General features: G+C 51.0%; 1 protein-coding gene across 6 annotated transcripts; it reads left to right on the plus strand.

Annotated features, from left to right (window-relative positions):
* The first annotated feature begins 6,086 nt into the window (after positions 1–6,086).
* On the plus strand, positions 6,087–26,221 carry RFX5 (regulatory factor X5). 6 transcript variants are annotated; one of them, XM_039513432.1, is made up of 10 exons: positions 6,087–6,144; positions 8,409–8,543; positions 12,308–12,341; positions 12,873–12,955; positions 13,426–13,548; positions 14,395–14,511; positions 17,234–17,315; positions 18,210–18,408; positions 24,081–24,178; positions 24,713–26,221. In XM_039513432.1, exons 2-10 carry the CDS (start codon positions 8,425–8,427, stop codon positions 26,000–26,002), a joined length of 2,145 nt encoding a protein of 714 aa, XP_039369366.1. In that variant the 5' UTR covers positions 6,087–6,144; positions 8,409–8,424; the 3' UTR covers positions 26,003–26,221. The 6 variants fall into 6 exon arrangements, with proteins under 6 accessions (XP_039369366.1, XP_039369371.1, XP_039369365.1 ...); XM_039513437.1 differs by having other exon boundaries at positions 6,124–6,144; positions 8,413–8,543; XM_039513431.1 differs by lacking the exon at positions 6,087–6,144 and adding an exon at positions 6,153–6,458.
* The last annotated feature ends 254 nt before the right edge of the window (positions 26,222–26,475 follow it).

Raw genomic sequence — 26,475 nt, forward strand, 5'->3', positions numbered from 1 at the left:
CCATAAAATAAATCAATTGGAATAGAAATACTGTACTTACATTTCAGTGTATAGTATATAGAGCAGTATAAACAAGTCATTGTCTATGAAATTTTAGTTTGTACAGACTTCACTAGTGTGTTTTACGTAGCCTGTTAAACTAGGCAAATATCTAGATGAGTTGATGTTCCCCCTGGAAGACCTCTGAGACCCCCCTGGGGTACACGGACCCCTGGTTGAGAACCACTGGTACAGAGGAAGAAGAGGAGGGGGCCAAGGACAGAGCCCTGAGGACCCCCCATAGGAAACTGGAGGGATGATGAAGAGGCTCCTCTGAATTAACCAACGCTGAAGCAATGCTATCGGATTTGCCCTTCTAGCAATGAGCACAGGGCCGGCATGTAGGGAAATCACAAAGACATAAGGTAGAAAGGAGATTAGAACGGAACAAATAGGTTTGCAGCTTGCTGGAGGCAGAAATGGCCTTAAGGGGTTATGCTCTTGTTGTAAAAGAAGAGAGCCTGGAATTCAAGGCCTGAACCGAAGTCAGCAATAGCCAGGCTATAAGCAAAAGTCAGGTCCTGACATAAAGCAAATGCCTGTTTACACGTTCGCTGTCCGGTACATGAACTTGGCAAAAAGAGGCCTGGCATTGCTAAAACACAGGCAGTCCTAAGAAGTCCTAGGCACTAGGTATTCATATAAACACATTCTACAAGACTAGTACAAGTACACCCAACATAAACTATCGGGGGGGTAGCCATGTTAGTCTGGATCTGTAAAAGCCGCAAAGAGTCCTGTGGCACCTTATAGACTAACAGACGTTTTGCAGCATGAGCTTTCATGGGTGAATATCCACTTCGTCAGTTGCATCCGACAAAGTGGGTATTCACCCACGAAAGCTCATGCTCCAATACATCTGTTAGCCTATAAGGTGCCACAGGACTCTTTGCTACCCAACATAAAGTTATGGTATGGACACGTTCCTGGAAAATGGTATAGAAACACACTGACCCCAAGTAAGACAAGGATGGGAGGACAGAATTATGAATGGGGATGTTTTGTTTGAGCCAGCAGGTACAAGGTGTAGGGTTGGTAAGTAACCGTGTCAGAGGTGTCATATGTCACTGTTTGTATTAACATATAAAAGAGAAATCACAGGAGGGGGCGCCTTTGTCTGGCCTAGAGGGCAGCAGAAAGTCGGTGCTGATTGAGCTGATCTGTTGTGACGGGCATACGTGTGTTAGCGTACCTGTAACCACTGAGCCAGGGCGCTAGACCCATGCTTCGTTAGCAATAAACCTGGCCGAGCCTTCACCATCGAACCGAATCTGTGGTCTTTCTGAGTAATGCTATCAAGGTCTGCTGGGCTGGCGATCAGCACTCAGCTGGCACGGCACATGGGAAAAAACACACACAGAGGCATACATGCCAACTACCACCACCTGCTAGGGGTGGCTGATGCCAGTGAACGGGGGCTGCTGCTTGAGGAGGAGAGCAAATGGCAGAGGGTACAAGCGGTGATCTCTGAAGTGCTGCTCGCAGTCAACCGCCCCAAGCGGAAAAAAAAAAAAGCCCTGGCAGTGCGATCGTGCAGCTCCATTCTTCAGTGGCAATTCGGCGTCAGGTCCTTCGCTCCGAGAGGGACTGAGGGACCCGCCGCCGAAGACCCGGACGTGCCGCCCCAGTAGCAGCAGGAGTGCCGCCCCTCGATATTGGCCGCCCCAAGCACCTGCTTCCTTGGTTGGTGCCTGGAGCTGGCCCTGCTCGCAGTGAATGCTACTGGCGCAAGCAGAGAGGGGCCTGGCACAGATGAAGGGTAAAAATTAAGTGTAAAAACAGTGAGGCCCTTCCACCTACGATTTAAAACCAAACACCTTTCTGATCCCACACACCATGTAAAATCTCTACTCCTAGTCTGGTTTCATCAGCAAAATGCAGATCTACGTGCATTTCAGCCAGGAGCAGCTGTGCGTGACTGTAGGAGCCAGTCAGCTGAGCATAAGCCAAGGAGACAGGAACTCTAGTTCTGGCAAAGCTCCGTCTCCAGCTTTATGTTTTTGTTTTAAATCCTGACCAGCCAGCAGTTTTCAGAACAAGTGCCAGCTAGTGATGGAGGGACCTCCAGGATGTCTGGCACTCAGATAAACACCTTGGTAGTTGGATGAGTGGGTCAGCTTTAAGGTTGGTATCCATGCCAAAGATTCTGGAACCCATGTTACGTATTCAAATAAATTATCACTAAGTCCGTCAACTTTCTTTCAAATCTAGCAGTGTTCCTGTCTGGCCACTAGTTATGGGAGGACTACAAAAAGGTTGTGTGGACCACTAGCTGGGTCATGCAATTGTCTTTTTGATCTATCCCAGGTCCAGCGGCCTGATGTCTGGGGAAGACCAAGCCAAAACACCCAGGTTACCAATTTTATACATGTTATTAATGAAACGAAAGCATAAAATAAAGTCCATATAAACAAATCCGATTCAAAGATTCAAAGTAATATCAAATTAATCAAATTTGCGGGTTGTGGGAAAAAACATTTCTCTGTAAGCTTTGTGTAATAATTTAGCAAGAGGGAGTTTTCTTTAGCCATCAGCCTCAAAAGCAATACGGGATTCTGTCTGCTTGTACTGTGCTCTACATCCTGCTATGCCCACAGCTGCATTGGCTCAGCTACTGGCGGCTGGAGGAACATAAACGTCCCTTGGTGACGGTGTCTGGAGCCCTCAGCTTCGAGGGTTACAGTCGTGTTCCTGATGGAAAGGTGGGTTAAAGGGATGGTCTAGACAGTATTTGGTCCTGCCATGAGGGCAGGGGACTGGACTCGATGACCTCTCGAGGTCCCTTCCAGTCCTAGAGTCTATGAATCTATTCTCACTCTCAATGCCACTTGATAGACTGATGTTTCAGCCAAATAGCGGTTAGAGGGAGGGTCAGATTGCTCCCAACTTGAAGGCAATATGGAGACTACATCTCCGGCAAATCAGAATGAAGCACTCCCCAGTTGAAGTCATGGGCATTACCCAGAGGGATTTGATGAGGTCTCCTTTATGACATGAACCTTCTTGTTCCAGTAATGTTGGGCCGGAAAAGTCCACATATCTATAAGTATATCTAGTCAGTCAGTAGGTCTATAGGTAACCTGAGCCATGTGAGGTCACGTGTCAGCCCACAGACATCATCTCTACCATCTTACAAAAGCCCTGACTCAAAAATGATCTAAAAATGGCAAAGTTAGCAAAAAATTGGAACTGAAATTGTAGAAAAAACACTAATCACACACTCCTTCAACCCATGCACTGAGAGAGAGAGTTCCTGTTTCATACAGATGCTTATAACTTCCTCTTGCATAGTTGAGTACGCAGTAGCTCAACTTTGAACAGCGTGTTTTGGCACATGCAATGTGGGTGAAAAGTCAGATTTTTGTTTGGTCAGAGCCGCAAGCCTTTAAAATAAAAAATATTGGGGTTTGATTTGTTTATATATGTATTTTTGATATACAAGGCCAGTCTGCCTCATAGCCAACACTAATCCTGGGCTTACGCCTTCTCAAATGTCCCAAGAATCAGCACCTTTGAGTTGGGTTTGGTGTCCCCTCCCCCTCACTTTGAGGGTTAAAGGATCCACAACATTTTGAATTTCTGGCACGAGTCACTTATCTGGGGACTTTGTCACACCTCCACCCTGGATTAGGGCCCAGGCAGGCCTTGGCTCCTTAGACTGGCTGACCTTAGATGAACGTGCGCATGCATGTCTAGCACATGAAAAGTGCCTACACTTTATTCTTATAAATCTCTGGTGTTTGCGCTAGTGTAATGTCCCTAGCTGAGTTCTGGACATAGAGGCAGCTGACAGAAAGAGATGACCTAAGAGCTCTACATTCAGAGCATCATGACCACCTGATTCAGGTTCTGTGGGTCTGATCCTGACGGTCTCACCTGAGCGCTGGGAGAAAGGAGTGGGCATCTGGGACACTCTAGCAGGGATTTGGATTGGGACCCCTGTTACGATCTGTGGGGCAAGAAACCTGGCCACTTAGCTTTGGTTCCATTTGCCCCAAACCTCTTGGCAACGTGCTCTTGCATTTCCACTCCCTGTGTGAGGTGCTCTACTTCGGCCTGCCTGGAGCCACATGGAACAAATAATAACAAAACCCTACCAAAAAAAACCATTCCAATGCACAACGGGGAGAGGATGAGCGAGAGGGAGCCGTGCATGACGGGGTTAGTCATATTGCTTAGCTGGAAGGTGCTTAGATATGACAGCAATGAGGGTGGGGTAAGAACAGAATAGGCTGTTGTGATGGAGGTGCCAGGATATTTCCCCCTGAGTGTGGAAAGCAGTATCTGCCGCCTAATGGGTGTCACTCCCGGTGGGGTAGGGGAACCTGGGCCCTCTCACCAGGCCAGGTTCCGACCCAGGGGGCTGGGAGTGTTGGGGACGCACTTGGCATATACCAGGTAACTCAAGAGGATGGAAGGCCATGAGAGCCGATGAAGCCCTCTTGCTCTGAGCCAGAGTGTACCAGCTCTCCTCCAGACTCCATGTTTGACCCCAAGTTGCCCTTGTTGGGTGGGGCTACTCTTATTCCTACTGTTACTAGGCAAACTTGCAGGGGCGGCTCTAGGAATTCCGCCGCCCCAAGCAGGGCGGCACGCTGCAGGGGGCGCACTGCCGGTCGCTGGTCCCGCGGCTCCGGGGGATCTCTTGCAGACGTGCCTGCGGAGGGTGCACTGGTCCCGCGGCTCCGGTGGAGCATCTGCAGGCGTGCCTGCGGGAGGTCCACCTGAGCCGCAGGACCAGCGAACCCTCTGCAGTCATGCCTGTGGGAGGTCCGCTGGTCCCGCGGCTCCGGTGGACCTCCCGCAGGCATGACTGTGGAAGGTCCGCCGGAGCTGCCTGCCGGCAAAATGCCGCCCCAAGCGCGCGCTTGGCACGCTGGGGTCTGGAGCCGGCCCTGCAAACTTGGCCCTGGGCGGGAAACTGGATGGTTACTAGGCAGACTTAGCCTTGGGCGGGGACAGTGTGAGTGACAGATAATGTTGTAACATGTAACAGTTTTGGTTCTAGTATAAATAGTTAGGTAAGCTGTTTGTTTGGCGCGCTTGATTTGAATCCTGCTTGGCTCCAGGCGTCTATTTGTGATCACAAATAAAGTTCATTTACTTCTCCACCCTGGTATGTTCTATTGGTTGTGAAGCACACCGGGCAATGGACCCAACCGTTGCCATCCTCCGGCACTGTGTGCCGGCAACAACATGACTACGTGAGGCTTGCCGCTTGCAGTGTTAAAGCACGGCCCTTGTATTGTTAGAGAAAGACTTGATCCCTAAAGGCCAGAAACAGACAGACACAACCCCACAAGGCAGGCAGAACCCCACCTACGCTTTGTCTTAAAAATCATGATTTAAAAAAACCCTCATCATTTTGGGGGGGAGGGTTCTGATGTATTTTTTTGTACCACTCCCCACCCCTCACCCCCAGACGTCAAAAAGCCTGAGTCAGGCCTCCAAAAATAATGAGATTTGTGTAAAAACAACGAGTTTGTTTTTTTAAATAATAAATTTGGGCCTTGTGTTATTCATCCGCTGCTTTCTGAGCTTTTCGGGTGCACTCGGGACAGGGTTGCATGCCTTCCTCTGCAACCAGGAGAGCTAGAGATGGAACAAAAGCTGAGCGGCTCCCCTAATCACATGACTCCGGGAGCTGGGGCTTTAAAAACACTCCAGATAACGCCGGGTCTGGATACATGGTGCTGTCCATGGCGGGTCAGGCATTGCTGGCAGCACCAGAGAGACCTGCTTTATAGCGAGGGATGGGGTGGTGTCAGTGCATCGCTTTGCAGACAGGCTCTCTGCCAGGGGACAGGGAGCAGCCGTTGCTGCTGTGACCCTCCGACCACCCCTGTGAGCAAAACCTTCCCACAGGCCTGCACTGCAACTCTCCCTCCCAGCTTCCTCCTCCAGCTGCCCCTCCCTTTACCAATCCGCAGCTTGTTACTAGGCAGAGTTCACATCCAGCCGGCCAATCAACAGACACATCCGATTTGTATCCGGGTAGAAAAGCCAGCCGCGGCCAATCATATTAATGAAAGGCCCCAGTTTCCAGGCAGATCAAAGGCGTGTGAGCCAATCAGAAAAACCAGGCGGCAATCAGGGGATTTTGGGGTGGGTTTTTGAGTTTTCTCCCCCCACCCGCGGGAGTAGTTGGTGCTTAGCTACTTTCTTTTTCTGTTTTGCAATTGCACATGCCTGGATTGGGTGCTCGGCGAGGGGGGGAAGCGACCCGGAGGGGCTGGCAATGCAGGGAAGGAAGCCCGGGGCTTGGAACATGTTGCAGGGGAGCGCTCGCAAGCCGGGGCAGCACGTCTGGGACTGAGCCGGCCGGGGTGTGTACCTGCTTCTCCACTCCTGCAAACGCCCCGCGGGCAATTTGACTCGCTCTAGAGGGGGGTTGTTTTGACCCTGAGATCTGAGAGTAGGTGAGTGGCCTTTGTTTTGTTTCTTGCTTTGCAACATAGGCCAGGCGGGGCAGGGGGAGGTTACAAAGTGCCGGTCGCTTCCAGAGAGAGGAAATCGGTCTTGCAAAATCATAAATAAAAGGACGCACAAGAACCTGCTTTTTTTTTTCCCCAACCGAGCATCATAGTCTTAGCTGGGCCAGGCTGTGTGTGGGTATCGCTCTCTGGACATTGCGGCTGCTGTCAGACCTTGTGACCGCGTGGATGTGCGAAATTTCAGCCCCCCTCCCCCTTGAAAATTAAATGATGAGATCTGGAAACACATGTTGCAAAATAAAAATCGAGACAGGAGGAGGGAGATTTCCCCAGCCTGGGGAGAGCGCGTATTGGCAGGTCTGAAGCTGCGGCTCCCAGTCCAACTGCAAATATTTAAATCTCCCTCTTCTTGGGATTCCCCCCCCCCCACTTCCCCTTGGGGCATTCCAGGCATTAATTGATTTCCTCTCAGTGGCACCTCTCCCTGAAGAAGGAAATATAGATATAGGGTCTGTAACTAACCAGCCTACTCCAGAGCTGAGGTTTGCAGAATTGTAGCATTGCATGCAAATTTCTTGTATAAACTAATAATTAAATTAGCTCCAGTCTTCTGTTGAATTCAGGGTTAATAATGGAGCCTCCTTGAGCTCTTCTGAATCCTCACTTTCGCCATTAAACGGGAAAAACTCAGCAAAAACCTTTTGGTCTTGCTAATTTAATTTGATTTTTTTTTAATTTTTTTTTTTGGAAGAGAAATAGGACAAGAAGAGGAACACTGCCTGGCGGAGGTAGTCAGAGCTGGGGCTGAGTGTCAGGACTCCTGGGTTCAAATCCTGGTCCTAGGAGGGAGTGTGGTCTAGTGGTCAGAACAGGGGACTTAGGCATTGGGACTGCAGTGGTCTGTTCCCAGCTCTGACACCCACCAACTTGCTGGGCGACCTTGGGAAAATTACTTGACATAAGAAAATATTATTTCTTCAGTGCGCTCAGCTCGAGTTCTATATCAGTATTATTGACATTGATTTTTTTACTTATTGATTATTTTCATATTGCGATAGTGTCCAGTGGCCTCAGTCAGCATTTGTGTTAGGTGCTGTACAAACTCATAGGAATGGTTTACAATCCTGCAATGAGTTCTAAGCCCACAGACCCGATTCCAGGGTCAGGGCCTACCAGGAAAAGTGTGTGTGTGGGGGGAGAGATCTTAACTGCTTGGGGTCTTTAATGACCACATGGCACTTTTTGCAAGAATCTGGGCCCCGGTGTCAAATTCCAGCAGGGGTTATTGCATTCATTCAAGGCTAGGGAACTCTTTCCAGGCAGAGCTCTGTCTCCACGCGGAGCGCCTCTGCTTTTCATGTCTGTCTGTGCTACTCTCCTTTCAGAATTAGGAGCCAAAAATCCCTTTCATGCTTTCTGTGGGATTCTCCTTCCCTCACACTTCCTCTCCTTGGCCCCGATCCCGCAATGCGACCCTCTAGCTGCTCTGTTTAAGTTGGGGGGCACTGAGGGCGCCGAACACCTTATTTGGGTGCCTAAATGCAGATGTGGGGGCCCTAGAGTTGGGCCCCAACCTAGATGGCATCAGCCTTTGCTCCCAGCTCTCCTAACCAGCCTTACAAGCGTGAATTGTATTTTCATGCATTTATTTATTTGCAAAATGACTCCCTGTATTGTGACAGCATCGACAAGCCCCAGTCGCACACAAGGTGTGAGGTGCTGCACAAACACAGGACACTGCCACTCTCCCTTCGGACCTCTGCCTCGGCAGTGACACCTGACTCACCCTAAGCTGTCAGGTTTCTCCCCAAGCAGCAGGGAAAAGGGGCTGAGCGCTCGGGTGTAATAACAGATGGCAGTTCTGCACCGGTCGGGTGGCCGTCTGCCGCGGGGCGATCCGTCCTGGGCTGCTTTTTCACTGCTCTTGTCTTTTAGGCAGTCGCTGAATGTCATGGCTGACGACAAAGCTGGTCCCAAGGTCTCTAAAAAGGGAAGCTCGCAGTCTGGAAACTCCCGAGGGGATGCCACAGAGCCCAGCACCCTGCTGCAGAAACTGAAGAGCACCATCTCGTAAGGGCAGCATCTCCCTCTCGCTTTTCTGTGGCCGGCATCTTACTTGTTTTCTTAGTGGTGGTGAAAGGGGCTGGCTGCCCAGCCCCGGAGACGTTGCGTTGCTCCGCACCTTGAGGGGGGTTGTTATCTCTTTGAATTGTGGGAGTGCCAGGATCTCGTGGTGCTTGGTGTTGTGTGTGATTGATTAGTACAGGCCAACTGCAGCACCTGCACGCTAAACCCACACAGAGTAACCTTAACTCTGCCCTGACATAGCCTCCTCTCCTTCACGCTGGCCTCCTTTGTAAAGTGCTTGGAGATCGATGGATGAAAAGCACTATATAAAAAACAAGTCAGTGTTATTTGCTAGGTGAAAGCCCGCGTTGTCATATAGACTCATAGACTTTAAGGTCAGAAGGGACCATGATGATCATCTAGTCTGACCTCCTGCACAGCACAGGCCACAGAATCTCACCCACCCACTCCTGTAACAAACCCCTAACCTATGTCTGAGTTATTGAAGTCCTCAAATTGTGGTTTGAAGACCTCAAGGTGCAGAGAATCCTCCAGCAAGTGACCCGTGCCCCATGCTGCAGAGGAAGGCGAAAAACCTCCAGGGCCTCTGCCAATCTGCCCTGGAGGAAAATTCCTTCCCGACCCCAAATATGGCAATCAGCTAAACCCTGAGCATGTGGGCAAGACTCACCAGCCAGCACCCAGGAAAGAATTCTCTGTAGTAACTCAGATCCCACCCCATCTAACATCCCATCACAGACCATTGGGCCTATTTACCTGCTGATAATCAAAGATCAATTGCCAAATTAATTGCCAAAATTAGGCTATCCCATCATACCATCCCCTCCATATGGACGTAATAATTCCTGAAGAGTAAAAACAAACAAACCTGAAAGTGGCTGAGAACTTAAAAAATTGGAAGGTTACAGGCCGTGAAACCCGGCGATGATTCAACCTGGTGATACGCTGAACAAAAAGTTGTTCAGCCATGTTTGTAGCTGTGTCTGTTGCTTCACACCAACTCAGTGGTCCTCAGTAGACTCTGGGCGTGTGATGATTTGGTGATGCTGACTCAGCCAACATTCTAGGCTTCAGAATGATACACAGACAGATACACAGACCCTGGACTCTGATTACCAAATTATCGCCTCCTGACACTATTCGTTGTAAGTGTTTGATGCAGAGGTGTGACACAGTGGTTAGTTTCTGTGATATTTTTATGAATCCTAGGTATGCCTCAGTTTCCTCTTGCTACTCAGTGGTTTAACCCTGCTCCTGGAAGCGGGGACATGATAGAGGTATATAAAATCATGAGTGATGTTGAGAAAGTGGATAAGGAAAAGTTATTTACTTATTCCCATAATACAAGAACTAGGGGTCACCAAATGAAATTAATAGGCAGCAGGTTTAAAACAAATACCAGGAAATTCAGGCTTGAAATTAGACGAAGGTTTCTAACCATCAGGGGAGTGCAATACTGGAACAGCCTACCGAGGGAAACAGTGGGGGCGAAGGACCTCCATGACTTTAAGATTAAGCTAGATAAGTTTATGGAGGAGATGGTATGATAGGATAACGGGCTTAGTCAATAGGTCAATTAAGTGCCACACTGGTAAATAGTACAATGGGTCAATGATATGATATAACCTTTTTCCAGAGGGTATGGCTGGAGAGTCTTGCCCGCATGCTCGGGGTTCAGTTGACCGCCATATTTGGGGTCGGGAAGGAATTTTCCTCCAGGGAAGATTGGCAGTGGCCCTGGAGGTTTTTCGCCTTCCTCCGAAGCATGGGGCAGGGGTCGCTTGCTAAAGGAGTGGGTGGATCGGCTTATGTGGCCTGCATCTAGCAGGAGGTCAGACTAGATGATCATAATGGTCCCTTCTGATCTTGAATTCTATGATTCTATGAAATAAAAGGAAGTTCTTCTTCACGCAGCGCACAGTCAACTTGTGGAACTCCTTACCTGAGGAAGTTGTGAAGGCTAGGACTATAACAATGTTTAAAAGGGGACTGGATAAATTCATGGTGGCTAAGTCCATAAATGGCTATTAGCCAGGATGGGTAAGAATGGTGTCCCTAGCCTCTGTTCGTCAGAGGATGGAGATGGATGGCAGGAGAGAGATCACTTGATCATTGCCTGTTAGGTTCACTCCCTCAGGGGCACCTGGCATTGGCCACTGTCGGTAGACAGATACTGGGCTAGATGGACCTTTGGTCTGACCTGGTACGGACTTTCTTATGTTCTTATGGAACAGGGCAGGAGGGGTGTGCGTCACCTCGCTGTGTGGGGGGGAATGAATCGAGTCAGTAAAGAACTGAGTCAAACCAACCCAAGTCAACAGAGTGTCCAGCAAGACAAAGAGATGCCCTCAGGACTCAACATCTAACGGCAGGAAACCCCCGCAGTCTGGACTGGGGGTGTCAGGAACAAGGTGTCAGGTGACTAGAGGAAGGGCGACCCTTTTGGAGGGACTCAGGAGCCTGGAGCTGGGGAGATAAAGAGGGAAGAACACAGGACGAGAGCCAGAGGTGGAGTCCATCACAGCTTGGCTGGCTCATCACGGCACTGGTTTAACCAGAGTGGACTATGGCCTAACTTCTGCCTCTCTGTGCTACCCCAAGGACGTTCCGATTCTGTAGCCAGGTGACTCCTCAGTGGTTCCTTTGCTCTGAAAAAGGCTGCCTGTGTCGCTGTAAATACTCCCTGAGAGCACGGTGCAGGCCCAGTACAAGCCTCCCGTCGGAGTTTGGCTTGACTGGATTCACTCGAGGGAGCCAGAGACAGGAAACGCTGGGGCCAAAGTACCAGCCTTGGAGGCTACGGGCTGCGTGGATCTGGGTGGGTCCTTGGGGCCCGGCACAGTAAAGGGATCACTCCCAGGGGACTACTTACAGACTGGGACATAGCCCAGACCCTGTGACTCTGTGAGTGGTGGTGTGTTGGGGGAGGGCAGTTTGGTAAAGGGGGTGACAGAAGGCTCACACCCTGCGCGTGCAGGGCCATCTTAATGCCTTCAGAAGTCCCTGGGCACAGTGTATCTTGGGGGTGGGGGTGGGGATGTATTCTGCTGATTTAGAAACGTCTGCAGGCAGCAAAGCGACAACTGACCCCTGAAAATCCCGTTTCCTGAATCACTCCAGACTCAATATTCATGATAGACGAGATGTTTTGTTACACATCACTGCCGGGGCCCCTTTCCGTTGGGGGCCCTGGGCACATGCCGTTAGCCCATGCCGTAAGCCATCCCTGCCGGTGTGAGCAGGGCAGTGTTAAGGTGGGTGGGTTACGGTGGATGGTCGTTGTAGCAAGGGTAAGGAATAGGCCTATGGGTGGAGGAATAGAGGGGATGTACTGTTAGGTGACTCCACATTTCATTGCTCCTGTGGGTTTGAGTCAGGAAGGCTGTGTGTGTAGCAAGCCTAAACGTTTCCCAACAAACCTTTTTGCCTGTTAATTTCCTAGTTTTTTAATCCTTAAGCAGATGCGTCTTTGGCGGGGAAGTGGATCTGTGGGATGGAGGTCGAAGCAGCTGCTGACTGAGAAGATGTTATGTTACAGCAGCTGCTGCACATGAAAGCTTTCTCTGTTATGCACAGAGGCTGTGCTTTGACTCCAGTGTCCTGGAGGCAGCAGGGAGGTTTGGCTGGGCAACCAAGAGGTGTTTTCCATCCCTGTGGTTCTGCTTAGCACAGGGAGTGCCGCGCAGTCCATGCTCTGTGGCTTCATAACGTAACTGACGCTTTATTTTTTCTCCTGTTTTAAACAGCAAATCCGTGCAGAACAAAGTAGACAGCATTCTGGTGAGTGTCTTGAGCAGCTCTTACATTGCTTAAGAGCCCTGTAGCGTAGAGACCAGCGCAAGTGGGTGTCAACCCTGGATCTTCTCAATGACAACATCCCATGCTGCTCTGCCTCATCGTACTGGCTCAGGATTCCACCTAATCCTGTAATCCTGCCATAATGGATCCATTCAGTGGTTCAGTCAGTCCAGGATCCGATCTCTGGGAGGAGCAGTGAGCAATGCATGATCTTTCAGAGCAAGTCAGACCATCCTCCCCCAGGCAGCCCTTGTATTGCTAAATAGAGGGGTGGGAGAAGGCAAGCTTCCTTCCTGACCCCTTCATTGGTCAAGTCGTGGCCTGATGCATAAGATTTTATTGACCTTGCCTTGCGCAGCAGCAAACATAATTATTGGTCATAGAATCATATCTGCTAAGACGTCTTTTTAGTCATTGCAATTAGTAAAGTAATTTAACATCCAGCTGTTTTGCCGCCTCCTTTGAGTCTCTAACCATTTTGTCCCTTCCGTCCCGTGTCCCTGCCGACAATAGCAAGATGTGCAGAAATTTTCAGACAACGATAAACTCTACCTGTACCTACAGCTGCCGTCCGGTCCGAGCTCTGGGGAAAAAAGGTAGAGAACAGACCGAGATACCATTGTGCCTTGTCTTTCACTACAGAGCGGTTCAGCGGTTAGCGCAGGAGGAGATTGGGGATCAGGATTCCTGGGGGCTGTTGCCAGTTCTGGGAAGGGAGTGCAAGAGTTCTGGGCAGTCGGACCCTTGGGGTCTGTTGCCGGTTCTTGGAGGGATCATGGCCTGGTGATTTAAGCAGCGTGACTGGGTTCTCTTCAGGCTGATGCCACTGATTCACTGTAACTCGGTTTTCCCATGTATTACCCCCCCACACACCCATTTTATATTGCTTCCCAGCCTCATGGGTATGGGAGGGAGGGAGTCTCTAAATAATGCCTACGATCCTCTGAAAGTTGCTACAGAGAGGCCTGGCCTGGCAACCTCTCTCGGTCTCCCCCCACCGATGCTATCTCTGTGCTAATTAATGTTGTCTCTAATTTGATCGTGTCTGCTTACCCCTTGGGAGCAGCAGCCTGGACCTGAGCTCCCTAAGCACTGCTGAGCACATGCATGCATGCAACTGGATCCGGAATCACCTGGAGGAACACACGGACACCTGCCTGCCCAAGCAGGATGTCTACGACACATACAAGTGAGTGTGCGCACAGGGCCCAGCGGGAGCCAGTGCAGCCAGCGGCCTTGCGTCGCCAGCCCTCTGGATCTTGCAGGCTAAGCAGGGACTCGCTGCATTAGTGCTTGGCAGGGAGGCCTCCAAGGAAGGCCTTTGATTTCCAGCCTCAGTTCATTCATCATCAGTTTGTACCCATAACACCCTGGATTTCCACCTCTTTGGGGGAGGGACTGTCTCTTTGTTCTGCGAATGTACAATGTCTAGCGCTGGTCCATGACTGGGGTTCCTAAGTGCTACCGTAATATACCTAATAAATACTGTACAGCGCCTGGCGCAATGGGATCCTTCCTGCTCCATGAGTGGGATGCCTAGGCAGTACCGTAATACACCTAATAAATAATCCTGACCAAATGCCAACTCTGCTAGTGATGCTCAGCGTTACTAATTCCCAGTGGTGTTTCAGATACACGCCCAGATATTATCCTCCACACACCCTGCTGTTCTTACGTGGGCAAAAAATCCATTGCCTGAGTCAGAATTGTAGCACCGGGCTGTAATGTATAGGGCAGCTGTTAAAATGCCGTTTCACCCAGAGGTGGCTGCATTTCAGTGGTGGAGAGTCATTTCCCTCTGTACAGGGAGTAGATCACGTTGAGTTTGCGGAGGCTGAGTTTACAAAGACCCTCTGTGATAAACGTAATATGACTTAACTAGAAGAGGTGCCAGCACCCAGTGTTCAGTACTGCTGGTGATAATCCACAGGGAAGCAATTGAATGCCTGGCCAAGACAGTAGTATCAAGTGCAGGACCTTGGCTTTGGGATGAAACTCTCTCGCCTCTGACCCCTCTCTCTGTCTCACCCGGCAGGCGATACTGTGATAACCTCTGTTGTCGCCCTCTGAGCGCCGCTAACTTCGGGAAGATCATCCGGGAGATCTTCCCAAACATCAAAGCCAGAAGACTGGGAGGACGAGGACAATCGAAATATCCTTGTATGCTAAATAACCACTGTCTACACCTCAGAGAACTAGCCTGAGCAAAGGGACGATGTCAGCTTAGTTTTGTGTGGACGGGGTTGGCTTCTTTTAAAGTTTAAAGAACAAGAATGAATGGGAATGATTTGTTTTTAATTGATTGGTCATTACCTTTTGCAGCACCACAGGGGAATGGAGTGGTTGGAGCAGGGAACTGGGAGCAGGACTCCTGGATTGTATTCCCAGCTCTGGCAGGGAAGTGGCATCTAGTGGTTAGGGCAGGGGGGCTGGGAGACAGGAATCTGGGAGTGGGGTGGTATTGAATGGCTGAAATAAGAAACTGCATGTCAGGACTCCTGGGTTCTGTTCCCAGCTCTCATTAACAAAGTGCTGTGGGATCCTCGAGCACAGAGGTTCTCAAACTCCATTGCACCGCGACCCCCTTCTGACAACAAAAATGAACCCAGGAGGGGGGACCGAAGCCTGAGCCCGCCCAGACCCCACAGCCCCTGGTGGGGGGCCGAAGCCCGAGCTGAACTGCTCTAGGCAGGGGGGCCAAAACTGAAGGTCAAGGGCTTCAACCCCAGGCAGGGGGCCTGCAACCTGGGCCCCACCACCCAGGGATGAAGCCTTCGAGCTTTGGCTTCATCTCCGGGCAGTGGGGCTCCGGCTTCAGCCCTGGGCCCCAGCAAGTCTAAGCCAGCCCTGGCGATCCCATTCAAAGGGGGTCCCGACCCACTTTGGGGTCCTGACCCACAGTTTGAGAACCAGTGTCCTAGCAAAACAAAAACAACGCGGAGTCTGGTGGCACCTTAAAGACTAACAGATTTATTTGGGCATCAGCTTTCGTGGGTAAAAACCCCACTTCTTCAGATGCATGGAGTGAAAATTACAGATACAGGGCCGATTCAGGCAGGGTTGATATGGTCCACTCCCAATCATTGCTGAGGAGGTGTCAATACCAAGAGAGGGAACATCGCTTTTGTAGTGAGCCAACCACTCCCAGACCCTATTTAAGCCCAAATTAATGGTGTTACATTTACAAATGAATTTTAGTTCTGCAGTTTCTCTCTGAAGTCTGTTTTTGAAGTTTTTTGTTGAAGGATGGCTACTTTTAAATCTGTTATTGAGTGTCCAGGGAGATTGAAGTGTTCTCCTACTGGCTTTTGTATGTTACCGTTCCTGATGTTTGATTTGTGTCCATTGGATACAGACTAACAGGGCTACCCCTCTGATATCTAGCAAAACAGTGTTGCCAACTCTCATGGTATTTGGCAGCTACCTTAAAGCCCCAGCTCTTAGAATCACGTGATTCCATGAGAAACCTGTCTTTCCTATCACAACCCCCACCCCAAGTTTCTAGCTCTCATGATTGCAAAGAAAAGCTTGGCAATGCAAACCCTAAAGGCTCAAAAACCGGAAGGCAAATAAAAAAGAACCCAATTTTTTTTATTTTTTTTTATTTTAAATCTGGTGATTTTTTTGGAGGGGTGTCTGACTCATAATGGTTGAACATATGGGATTGGCAATAATGTTACTCTGGAACACACTTTGGGATCCTCTAATGAAAGCTGATGCAAAAGGAAATGTATTATCTCTAAACCCCTGATAGATTTTAAGTAGAGCTGTCGATTAATCACAGTTAACTCACATGATTTAACTAAAAAATATTAATCACGATTAAAAAAAATTAGTTGTGATGAATTGCAGTTTTAATCACACTGTTAACAGTAGAATACCAGTTGAAATTTATTAAAGATTTCGGATGTTTTTCTACATTTTCAGATATTTGAAATTTACAACACAGAATACAAAGTGCACAGTGCTCCCTTTATATTACTATTTTTATTACAAATATTTGCACTGTAAAAATGATAAACAATAAATAGTATTTTTCAGTTCCCCTCATACAATATTGTAGTGCAATCTCTATCCTGAAAGTGCAACTTAGAAATGTAGATTTTTTTTTTGTTATATAACTGCACTCAAAAACAAAACAATGTAGAACTTTAGAACCTACAATTCCACTCAGTCCTACTTCTTGTTCAGCCAGTCACTAAGACAAACAAGTTTGTTTACATTTATGGGAGTTAATGCTGCCCGCTTCTTATTTACGGTGTCACCTGAAAATCAGTTTGCGTGCCGCCTTCGGCACACATGCCATAGGTTGCCTACCCCTGCCCTAGAACTTCCCCAAAATAATTCCTGTTTGAACAAGAGCTGATCTTTTACAAGAACATCCAGTCTTAAATGGAAAATTCCCAGTGATGGAGAATCCATCCAGCCCTTGATAAATTGTCCCAATGGCTGATTACCCCAACTGTTAAACAGGGATGCCTCATTTCCAGTCTGAATTGTTGACCTGCTAATCCAGTTTGGGACAGAAGCAGCCTCTTCTGCAAGTCCAGAGAGAATATTTGTCAGAGTTGAGATTGGGAGTTGAAAAAGCAGGAAAGTGTATTTTTCCTCTTCCACTCATGGTGGGCGTTGAGCAGATCTGAGCTGGCTGATGGGAACTGAGAAGTGGACTGAACTAGTCTGGAGCATGGTGAAGTATAAATTGCATCGGCAGTGAAAAGCAAGAGGATTTGTGAGTCCCAGATCTCTAATTGGAGGTGGAAGGAGTCACATTAAGGACATAAACTGTCTCCTTTCAAGCTTTAACTTCTCATTTTTGCAGCTTTATTTAGTTCCTTCCAACTTCCCACTGAAATCCCTTAACCTTGCCAAACGTATTGCTACAGCGGGATCAGGAGGAAGACAGTGGTCAGCATGCCACCCCTGCCCAGCCTGGACCTCAAAGTTACCGATACTGTAAGTTCCCCAGAAGCACGGTCTCCTAGCGTGAAGGCTTCTTGAGCTTTAATGGGCCATCCTGGTGCTCATGGGCTCTGAAGCCCTCCATGGTTAGGGGGTGTCTCATTCGATTTCTGCGGTGTCACTGCCCCAGCCTTAGCTACCTAACATACCTGCTCTGAATTTTAGATCTAGTGATGAGTCGTTTTGCCTTCATGCCATTGGCCATGGGAAGGTCCCAGCTGAGCCCCATCGGCTATAGGAGGGTAGTGGGGAGGTTGTATAGTCTCCCTACCGTGGGCACTGGGAATTTTGGGGTATTTGTCCCCCTGTCATGTCTGGGGTTGTACCTAGAGGGGTTTGTACCTAGAGCTGGGCAAAACTCTTCACCCAAAACATTTTGTTGTTGTTGTAAAAAAAAATAAAAAAAAAAATGCAGATTTGGCAACACGGAACCATTGTGTGAATTCATCTCCGTTCCGCCAAATTGTTACGAGTGAAAAAAACCTAAAAAAAAAAAAGGTTAAGAAAAAAATTAAACCTTTTGGTGTTTTGGCTCGAAACGACGTCGTCTCAAAATATCATTTTCTGAACCTTTTAAAAATGGTCAAAAATCAGACATTTTGGGTCGAACAAAATGTCTGATCGATTTTGACTTTTCGGAAATGCCAGCGCATCTGTTGCCAGAAAATCGATTCTTCCCCCCAGCTCTTGTACGTTGACATATAACGCGACCCATCCGTGGGAGCTGCCATCACGATGGTCCCCCTGTAAATTCAGGCGGGAGCGCTGGGCGTATGCCGGGACCGCCCTGGGAATTTCAGGCGCCTGATGACTGAGCCCAGGGAGGGGAGCAGAAGCGCTACAAGGCCCAGTGCCAGTCACTGACCTCCCTCCCCTCCCCTGACGCAGTCGGAGCTCACAGACCTGGTGCAGTCGTACCACGACGAGCTGGTGGACGCGGCCTGCGCTCTGACCTGCCACTGGGCTGAGAAGATCCTCAAACGCTCCTTCAACAACATCGTGGAGGTGGCTCAGTTCCTTATCCAGCAGCACCTCATCAGCTCGCGCTCCGACCGCGCTGACCTGGTCATGGCCATGGTGGTCTCAGGTGAGTCGGGCGCTCAGAAGGGGGATTCCTCCCACAGGACCCGCTCTTGTGCTTGGTGCGGGGCAGGCGGGATCTCCATTGCCTAGCGTGGGGCTCGGTGGAGTACTGGGACTTCCCCGTGCAGCGCTCGTTGCAGGGTTGGGGCTATTGACGGTGCCGCAGGCCTGTCTACCCAGGCTGGCTTCAGCCTTAGTTTCCTCTTCATCCACTCCCCAGTAATGGACGTAGGGCTGCATGTGTTGAGTAACACCCCTTCTTGGGGCTGGGTTTATTCAGATTCCCAAGGAAACGCAAGAACTCCCTTCCACCCCAGCCTCCCGGCTGGCTCCCACTCCGCAACGCAGGGCTCTTAGGCATAGAGATCATCCAGCCTGACCACCTGTGTATCGCAGGCCACCAACCCCACCCAGCACCCGCACCCCAAAAGCAACCAGACTGAGACCAAAGTATCCCAGCCGGCAGGAGACTAGACTGTTTTGTGCCGCAGGCAGAGAAGGGGAAGGATCCTGGTGCACCAATGCCCGAGGCCTCTGCAATGGCAGAGAATTAAGTGAGAGATTCCCAGCACCTTGTGCTTGCAGAGGGAGGCAGAACCTCCCAGGGTCTCTGCCATGCTGACCTGGGGGAAATTCCTGCCCGACCCCACATATGGCAGCGATTGGTTAGACCGTGAGCACGTGAGCAAGAGCCAGCCAGCCGAGCAGCTGACGGGAGGAATGCTCGGTGCCACCTCGGAGCATGGCCGTCCCCAGCTGGTGTCCCAGCTCCACCCGTCCTGTCCCCGCTGCATCAGCCGCAGACTTGCTCTCCGGTCTCCCTACCAGGCTCCTGCAGGCTGCACCCCTGGGCTCTCTGGCTGGGATCTGGTGGGGTCGCTCCGTGCAGAGCAGCTCGTGCAGCCCCCCCTCCTCCTTTGAGTCACCCTTCTCCTTCCTCCGAGTCTTCACAGGCTTTCTGCCAAAGCTCTGTCTACACTTAACCCACGGCAGCTGCGCTGCTGATGCGCCTCAGCATAGACCCTTGTGACAGCAATGGGAGGGGCTCTCTTGTCGCTGACGTTAATCCACTGCCACGAGAGGAAGAACTCTTGCACCGACCTAGCGCTGTCTTTGCTGGGGGGCCAGATCTGCTTCGCTGTGTCACTCGGCGGTGTGGAGTTTTCACACCCCTAAGCGACGTAGCTGGCTCGACAGAACTTTTTAGGGTAGCCCTGGCCTATGACGGCCAAGCACTGGACACCAGAAATAATTCAAGTCTTTCCCCTTCCCTAGTGTCCTTTAAGAATTGCAGCGTTGCTTTTAATAGGTCTCCATTTTCCTGATGCTCTTACTAGGTGTTGCAGTGAAAATCTGGATACTTTAAGTATCTTTAAGTATCTAAACCTTTACGTTTTCCGTATATCCCCTTTCAGTGGTACACTCTGCACTCCCAAAGGAGTTGATCACCTCTGTCCTGGACCTGGCCTGTTCTGGCTTTGTGTTTATTAGAAAGAAATGACTGTTTGAGCCACAATGACCAGTTACAATTCTAACTAGAGCCACATCACTCGTTCTCTCAGGGCCTTGGAGTATGAGTATTTTTTACTTTTGGGCACGTTTAGTAGAATCACAGGACTGGAAGGGACCTTGAGAGGTATCTAGTCCAGTCCCCTGCACTCATGGCAGGACTAAGTATTATCTAGACCAGTGGTCCCCAACCTTTTCGTCTGGCAGGCGCCAGACAAAGGACCATGGCGGTGGTGGAGCATCCGCCAAAATGCCGCCGAATTTCTGCGGCGTTTCGGCAGCGACACCTCTCGATGATGCCCCTTGCCACCAACAAGTGACGTCATCGAGAGGTGTCGCCGCCGGAACGCTGCAGAAATTTGGCGGCTGCTCCACCACCGGCCAGGACGCAGGCACATTTAGATGCCTGCGCGGGCACCATGGCGCCTGCGGGCACCGTGCTGGGGACCCCTAATCTAGACCATCCCTAATCTAGAGGGTTTGTCCAACACTCTTAAAAATCTCCAGTGATGGAGATTCCACAACCTCCCTAGGCAATTTATTCCAGTGCTTACCTGCCCTGACAGTGAGGAAGTTTTTCCTAATGTCCGACCTAAACCTGCTGCAGTTTAAGCCCGTTGCTTCTTGTCCTGCCCTCAGAGGTTAAGAAGAACAATTTTTCTCTCTCCTTCTTGTGACAACCTTTTCACAGCATCTTTCCCCCTTTGTTTCTTTGGGCCCATATTTCCTGCCGTTAACTTGTTTTTAATTAGATTTTTAAACTCCGGTTTACTTACAGGGGTGTCTAAATCAACTTGCTTGTGGTTAACGGTATTGTAGACGTGCGGACTCACCCCTGCAGCGCCTCCTGCTGGTGACTTCTGGGAATTAGCTCATTCCAGCTCTGGAGCGCCCTCTGCAGGCCGGTGATCCACCTGTCCTCTGGCCCACGCGTCCCTCCCAGGACCCGGTGCCCCTTTAACTGGGTGCTGCCTCCTGGCAGTAACCCCTCAGTCCTAGGGTCTCCCCCTCCCAGAGGAACCCCCACCGACTATCCCCACTTCACCTCAGTATCAGGCGGCTGCCAGTCATCGTCTAGCCCCCGCGCCCTGGGGCAGACTGCAGTATCAGCCACTCAATACTGGCAAGGAGGGTTTGGACCTGCTGCCTTGGCCTACTCCTGGGCTGCCCTCTGCAACCCCCAGTACCTGTTGCCTTCTATGAGGCCGTAGCCTGGGGCTTTCCAGGCAGGAGCTCCCCAGCTCCTTTTCCTTTCCCCAGCCCTGCTCCACTCAGGTACCCTGTGTCCAACTCCCTGCAGCCAGGCCCATCTCCCTCTACAGGCAGAGGGAGACTGTCTGCCCTCTGGCTTCTCTGCCTTTATAGGGCCAGCTGAGTCTGTCTGGGGCGCGGCCCCAGCTGCAGCCACTTCCCCCAATCAGCCCAGCCTAAAAGCTGCTTTCCCCAGCCACAGCCCCCTCCCAGGGCTGTTTTTAAGCCCTTCAGGGCAGGAGCGGGGTAACCACCCTGCTACAGGTATTTTTTGCCACACTGTCATTGCCCACCACCCCTTCGTGCGCTGGGATCCGTGCTATCACTGTGATTACACCCAGCTTCATCAGTTCTGCGGTTAACGGTGACGTTTCATTACATGGAGCATTGCCGCTACCCGAAGAGTGGTTTCTGATCGCCAGGAGTCCTGATAAGGAATCAGACAGGAGGACCACAGTGGCTGGGCGAACATCTATGATCCAATTTAACGCCAGCATTTTCACTCCCCGTTCGGTCCTTGAAACAGCCCCAAAGTTTGATAGCTCTGCAGCTTTCTTGATTCCACATGCAGGAATGCAGAATGCTGTTCCCGCCCTTCCTGTTCTCATATCTTTGGAGCTGTCAGCATCCATTTTTGGCAGTACCATCCCCACTTATCACAGATGTATTGATTTGCTGTATCTTACATGCATAACATTCCTTTTCAGTTTCACTATACAATTCTGTATCTACCACCGAAGGTATAATTTTCCAATGTTAATGCAGCTATAGATTTGAACCTCTTCTGGGTCATTTTCTATGCCAAGATTCTTTTGTCCACACTTTAACCCTTCTTACATGAGGCATTTTGTGGTTTTGCCCTGCACGTCGACCATTTAATTCCCAGCATTCATCATATATTAGCTTAGTGTATCTCTTCACTGTTTCCAATGGTGTCAGCCCCAAAGGTTACATCTAAAAGCTTCATTCTTAAAGTAATGGGCATTTCATCCACAGCTATCCGCCGTTCACAGCGGCGTTGTGATGAAGGCACCACAGGCAGTATGCTACCGTCTGCTGAGGCTGCATTGAGTCAAGCCTTCTCAAATTGGTTTTTGATGCCGAACTGAAATCCTGGCACCGTAATCAGTAACTGGTCTTATTAGCGTTCTATGCAGCGTTACTGCTGCTTTCTGCTCTGCACCCTGGGAAGTTCCAGAAATACCTTTAAGTAGGTTGATTCTGCCTTGTCTCTAATATTTTCAATATGATCCTTCCGTGTGAGCTTGCTGCTAAATATCACCTCTAAAAATTTGAAGCTTTTAAATACGCTTCTTTGGGGCCCGTGTAGATCCAGTTTATAATCTCGTTCAATTTCCCTTTTAGTGACTATTGTTCCCTTAGTTTTGTCAGATGAGAATTTAAAGCCCCGCGTTTCCCCATTCCTCCTCCTTGCCACTTCTCTACCCCAGAAGCCTGATTTAGCCACATGACCTAGGGAGGTGAGCTAATTCTGTGACAGGTGGGGCTGGACCCATCTCCCTTAAAGGGGCCAGCCGCCCTGTGACAGAGCACTGGGTCCTGCTGCTCCTGGGGAAATCAGGGGCAAAGTTCCCTCTGCTCTTAGCAGCCCCCCCCCCCAAATCACCTGAGATTAACCCTTTCAGCCGTGACTCACTGTAGAGCTCAGTGGGACATTCCCTTAGCGAGAGCATTTGAAGTCAGTTGCCCAGTTTCCATTAGTGCCTCTGCATACCGTTTACACCAGTATAACTCACGGGGAGGAGCTGCACCGTTCTAACAGTGCCAGGGTGGCACAGCTGTTGTGTGTAGACAGCACCCACCTCCATTAGGCTAACCAACAGTGGTAGCGCTCTAACCATGCCGGCCTAGCTAAAGCAACACAAAGCCCTAAAGTTGATGCGATAATACTGGTGCATCCCTATTTATTATCTCTATTGTATGATCTGTATAAGCTCTTTGAGACAGGCACCGTCTAGGATCATTTATTAGGTGTATTACAGTAGCCCCTGGGAGCCCCAGGGCCCCATTATGCCTGGTGGTGTAGGTACACAGAGTTGTGATGGCAACTCCCCCTCCCCGGGACCCTGGATGGGGGGAGCGGGGTTGGATGTGGGGCGTAGAGGGGGGAACAGGGCTGGACATGGGGGGTTCCGGTTTTGGTGTTCCCGAGCCAAACCTGCAACTTTAATAATAAACTGGGCCCACCACTTTCTGACATAGCCTTGTACGCAGCCGCTTGGTGGTTTAATGTCCACGTAAAGACCAGTCTTAAGTTATACTGGTGCCGCGTTCGCGTGGAGACAAGCCCTCAGGAGCTGGTTTAAGCGGAACCAGAATAAACCCACTCTGAAACCGAAGTAGGGGATTGCACCAGTCTTTGGCCAGGTCTACACTGAAAACGCTGCAGCTGCTCCGCTTCACCGCTTCAGAGGGCTTCTCCCATCGCTGTAGTTCATCCAGCCCCGAGAGGCAGTACCTAGGTTGACGGAAGAATTCTTCTGTTGACTTAGCTACTGGCTCTTGGGGAGGTGGATTGCCTACCACGATGGGAGAACCACTCCTGATGATGTAGGTCGTGTTTACTCTGAAGCACTGCTGCTGTAGTGTTTCAAGTGTAGACAAACCCTGAATGAAACCAGGGTAGCTCTCCTGTATAGGCCTGTCAAGCAGACCAGAGTTGGGCTTTCCTGGTCTGTGACAATAATAAATAATATTCAGGATGGAAAGTAAATGCATTTTTTCCAAATAAAGAAGAAGAATAAACATAAATAATCCCTAGTGCTTTTCATCGGTGGCTCTCAAAGCACTAATAATTTAAGGGAAGGGACTTTTAATGGAAAGAGGGTGTTCTTTTAAGAACAGTCAAGTCCATGTATTTTATTTTATTATTTGGTTGGTTGGTTTTGTTTATAGAAAGTTCAGAAAATATCCACCGAGACACTCGACCGTCACAAACTGCCAGGAAGAACGGATTGGAAACATCGGACAGCACTGTCAAAACCCAGGCTCAGGTGAGAAAGTGTTGGGCGCTGGGGAGAAACCTTCCCACCATGACTAGGGCCCTCCTCCCCTAAGAGCTGAAAGGCTGGTATGGTCAGCCCCTTCTTGGAATTCGGCTTACTATTAATCTAAGGAAGAGTGAGGTCTAGTGGTTAGAGCAGGGGGGCACTGGGAGCTCCTGGGTTCTAGCTCCAGCTATGGGAAGAGAGTGGGGTGTAGGGTTAGATCAGAGGGAGCAGGGAGCCAGGCCCCCTGGGTTCTAGCCCCAGATCTGGGAAGGGTGTGGAGATGAGAGTTAGAGCTGGGGGGCTGGGAGCCAGGACTCCCGAGTTCTTCTCACACCTCTGCCACTGGATTCATGCCATTGGCAAGTCAGTTCTCTGTGCCTCAGTCTCCCCCTATAAAATGGGGGTGGCAGGAGCCTCAGGAGTGGGGCTGTGGGCCCTAGTCGGGTGTAGGTGTCTGGTGGAGGCACTGGAGATGGGCACAGTGTGGGTGTGTGGTAATGCCCCTGCTGCTAATGTCCCTCTGTCTTTGCCTGTCAGAACAAAAAGGAGAATAACTCGAAACCCTCCGTCGCGCCCCGAGCCGAGAGGAAGAAAACCCCAGAGACCCCCAAGCCGGTGAGCAGCCCCCAAGTCAACGCCCTGGTGGCTCGCCTGCCTTTCCTCCTGCCTCGCATCCAGGCCAACGAGAGACTGATGCCGCCGGGTGCCCAGGCCGTGCGGTCCTCCCCTCCCATCCTGGCGCCCAAGATCACGGCCACACCCATCGGGGGCACGGTCAAGATGGCCGCCCTGCCGCTGCCGGTGGGCACCGCCTCCTCCCTGCCTATCAACCTGGCACCAGGCGTGAACGGGGCGGCGGGGCTGGTCAGCCAGCAAGCGGCAGTGCCGGTGATCAACATGATCCTGCCCAGCATGAGCATCCCTGTGGCCGAAATTCCAGCCAAGCCCAAGAGCGCGGCCGGGGGCGGCAGCGACAGGCACGGCCCTGCCAAAAGCAGCGAGGGGCCGGCCGGCAGCCAGCAGGAGGCACAGGGAGCCAAAGGGGCCAAACGCCCCCTGGAGTCGCCCACGGAGGCTGCCACCATTAAGAGGAAGCGCGGTCGGCCCCGGAAGAGGCTGGATGAGGCGGAGGCCTGTTCGCCGGATAAATGCAGCAGTGCGGAGGAAGGGGGTGCCCCTGAGACCGGAGGAGGGGGCGATGCCGGCCATGAGGGTAGCACATCACGGAGCTTGTTCGTCTCGGGCGGGACTGGAGGGTCGCCCAGCCCGTGTCCCGGAGAGCCGGGAGGGCTCTGTGTGGGAGGCCTGGACAGCCGGGCTAAGGGAGCGTCACCTGGTGCTGACAACAGAGGCAGCTCGCTGGATGCTGTCCGAGCCACGGGCACCTCCCAGGTGAGCGTCATCCAGGACAGCCGGTTCAGTGGTCAGAGCCAGCTGAAAGCTGGCGCCCAGGAGCTGGAGCTGGAGGACGATTTGCAGGTGCCGATGAACCCAGGCGAGGCTTCTGTACCAGGATCTCAAGGCCCCCAGGAGGGGAGACCTCACCCCCGCTCTCCCTCGGGAGACACCAAACCGAAGAGCCCGCAAAAAAGCCCAGCCTTGCTCCTGCTGTCAGCGATTTCTTCCCCCGACGATCACGCTCAGCTGTCCGATTCTGGGAGCTCTCCCGATTTGCAGGACGATGCGTCTGGATCGGAGGAGTCGTCGCCACCGCCACCGCCGGGTTTGCGTTGTGCTGGTGCTAGCGAGGACAAAGCCGCTAGGCGCCAGCGCAACCCTGCTTCCAAAAGGCTCCACAGCCCCCCATCTGCAGCGGATCACCCCTGAGCACGCTCTGCACAGCGTCCACGCCTCAGCAAGCCGAACTCGTCCTCTGCCCACGTCCAGGAGCTGGCGCTCTGCCGCAACCGGACGCCTCGCAGGGAAGATTTTAAAATGATATTCATTTGCTAACTGCCTCCGTCCCTTCCCAGGGCTACAGAATAACACCCCTCCTCCCCACCCTCCCTGTTGCCATGCAATTAAATAAAGCCAGTCATTGCCACACACGGTTTGTCTGTGATCGGCAGCTGTCACCTTTCCTCTGGCCCAGCAATTTGGTTTTGCTGCATTGGGAGGCCAGGCCAACACACCATCACTCCTGCCCCCTCCGGGAGGAAAGGGCCCCTGCTCCCAGGGGTGGAAATGATCCCGCTGGAGAGTAGGAAGCCCTCAGGTCAAGAAATGACTTGAGTAACATCTCTCTACCTCAGCCAGCAAGGGCGTCTACACTGCTCACTGCGCCCAGGCTCCGACTCGGG

The sequence above is a fragment of the Mauremys reevesii genome, linkage group 24 (genome assembly GCF_016161935.1).
Source record: "Mauremys reevesii isolate NIE-2019 linkage group 24, ASM1616193v1, whole genome shotgun sequence".
Taxonomy (NCBI): Eukaryota; Metazoa; Chordata; order Testudines; family Geoemydidae; genus Mauremys; species Mauremys reevesii.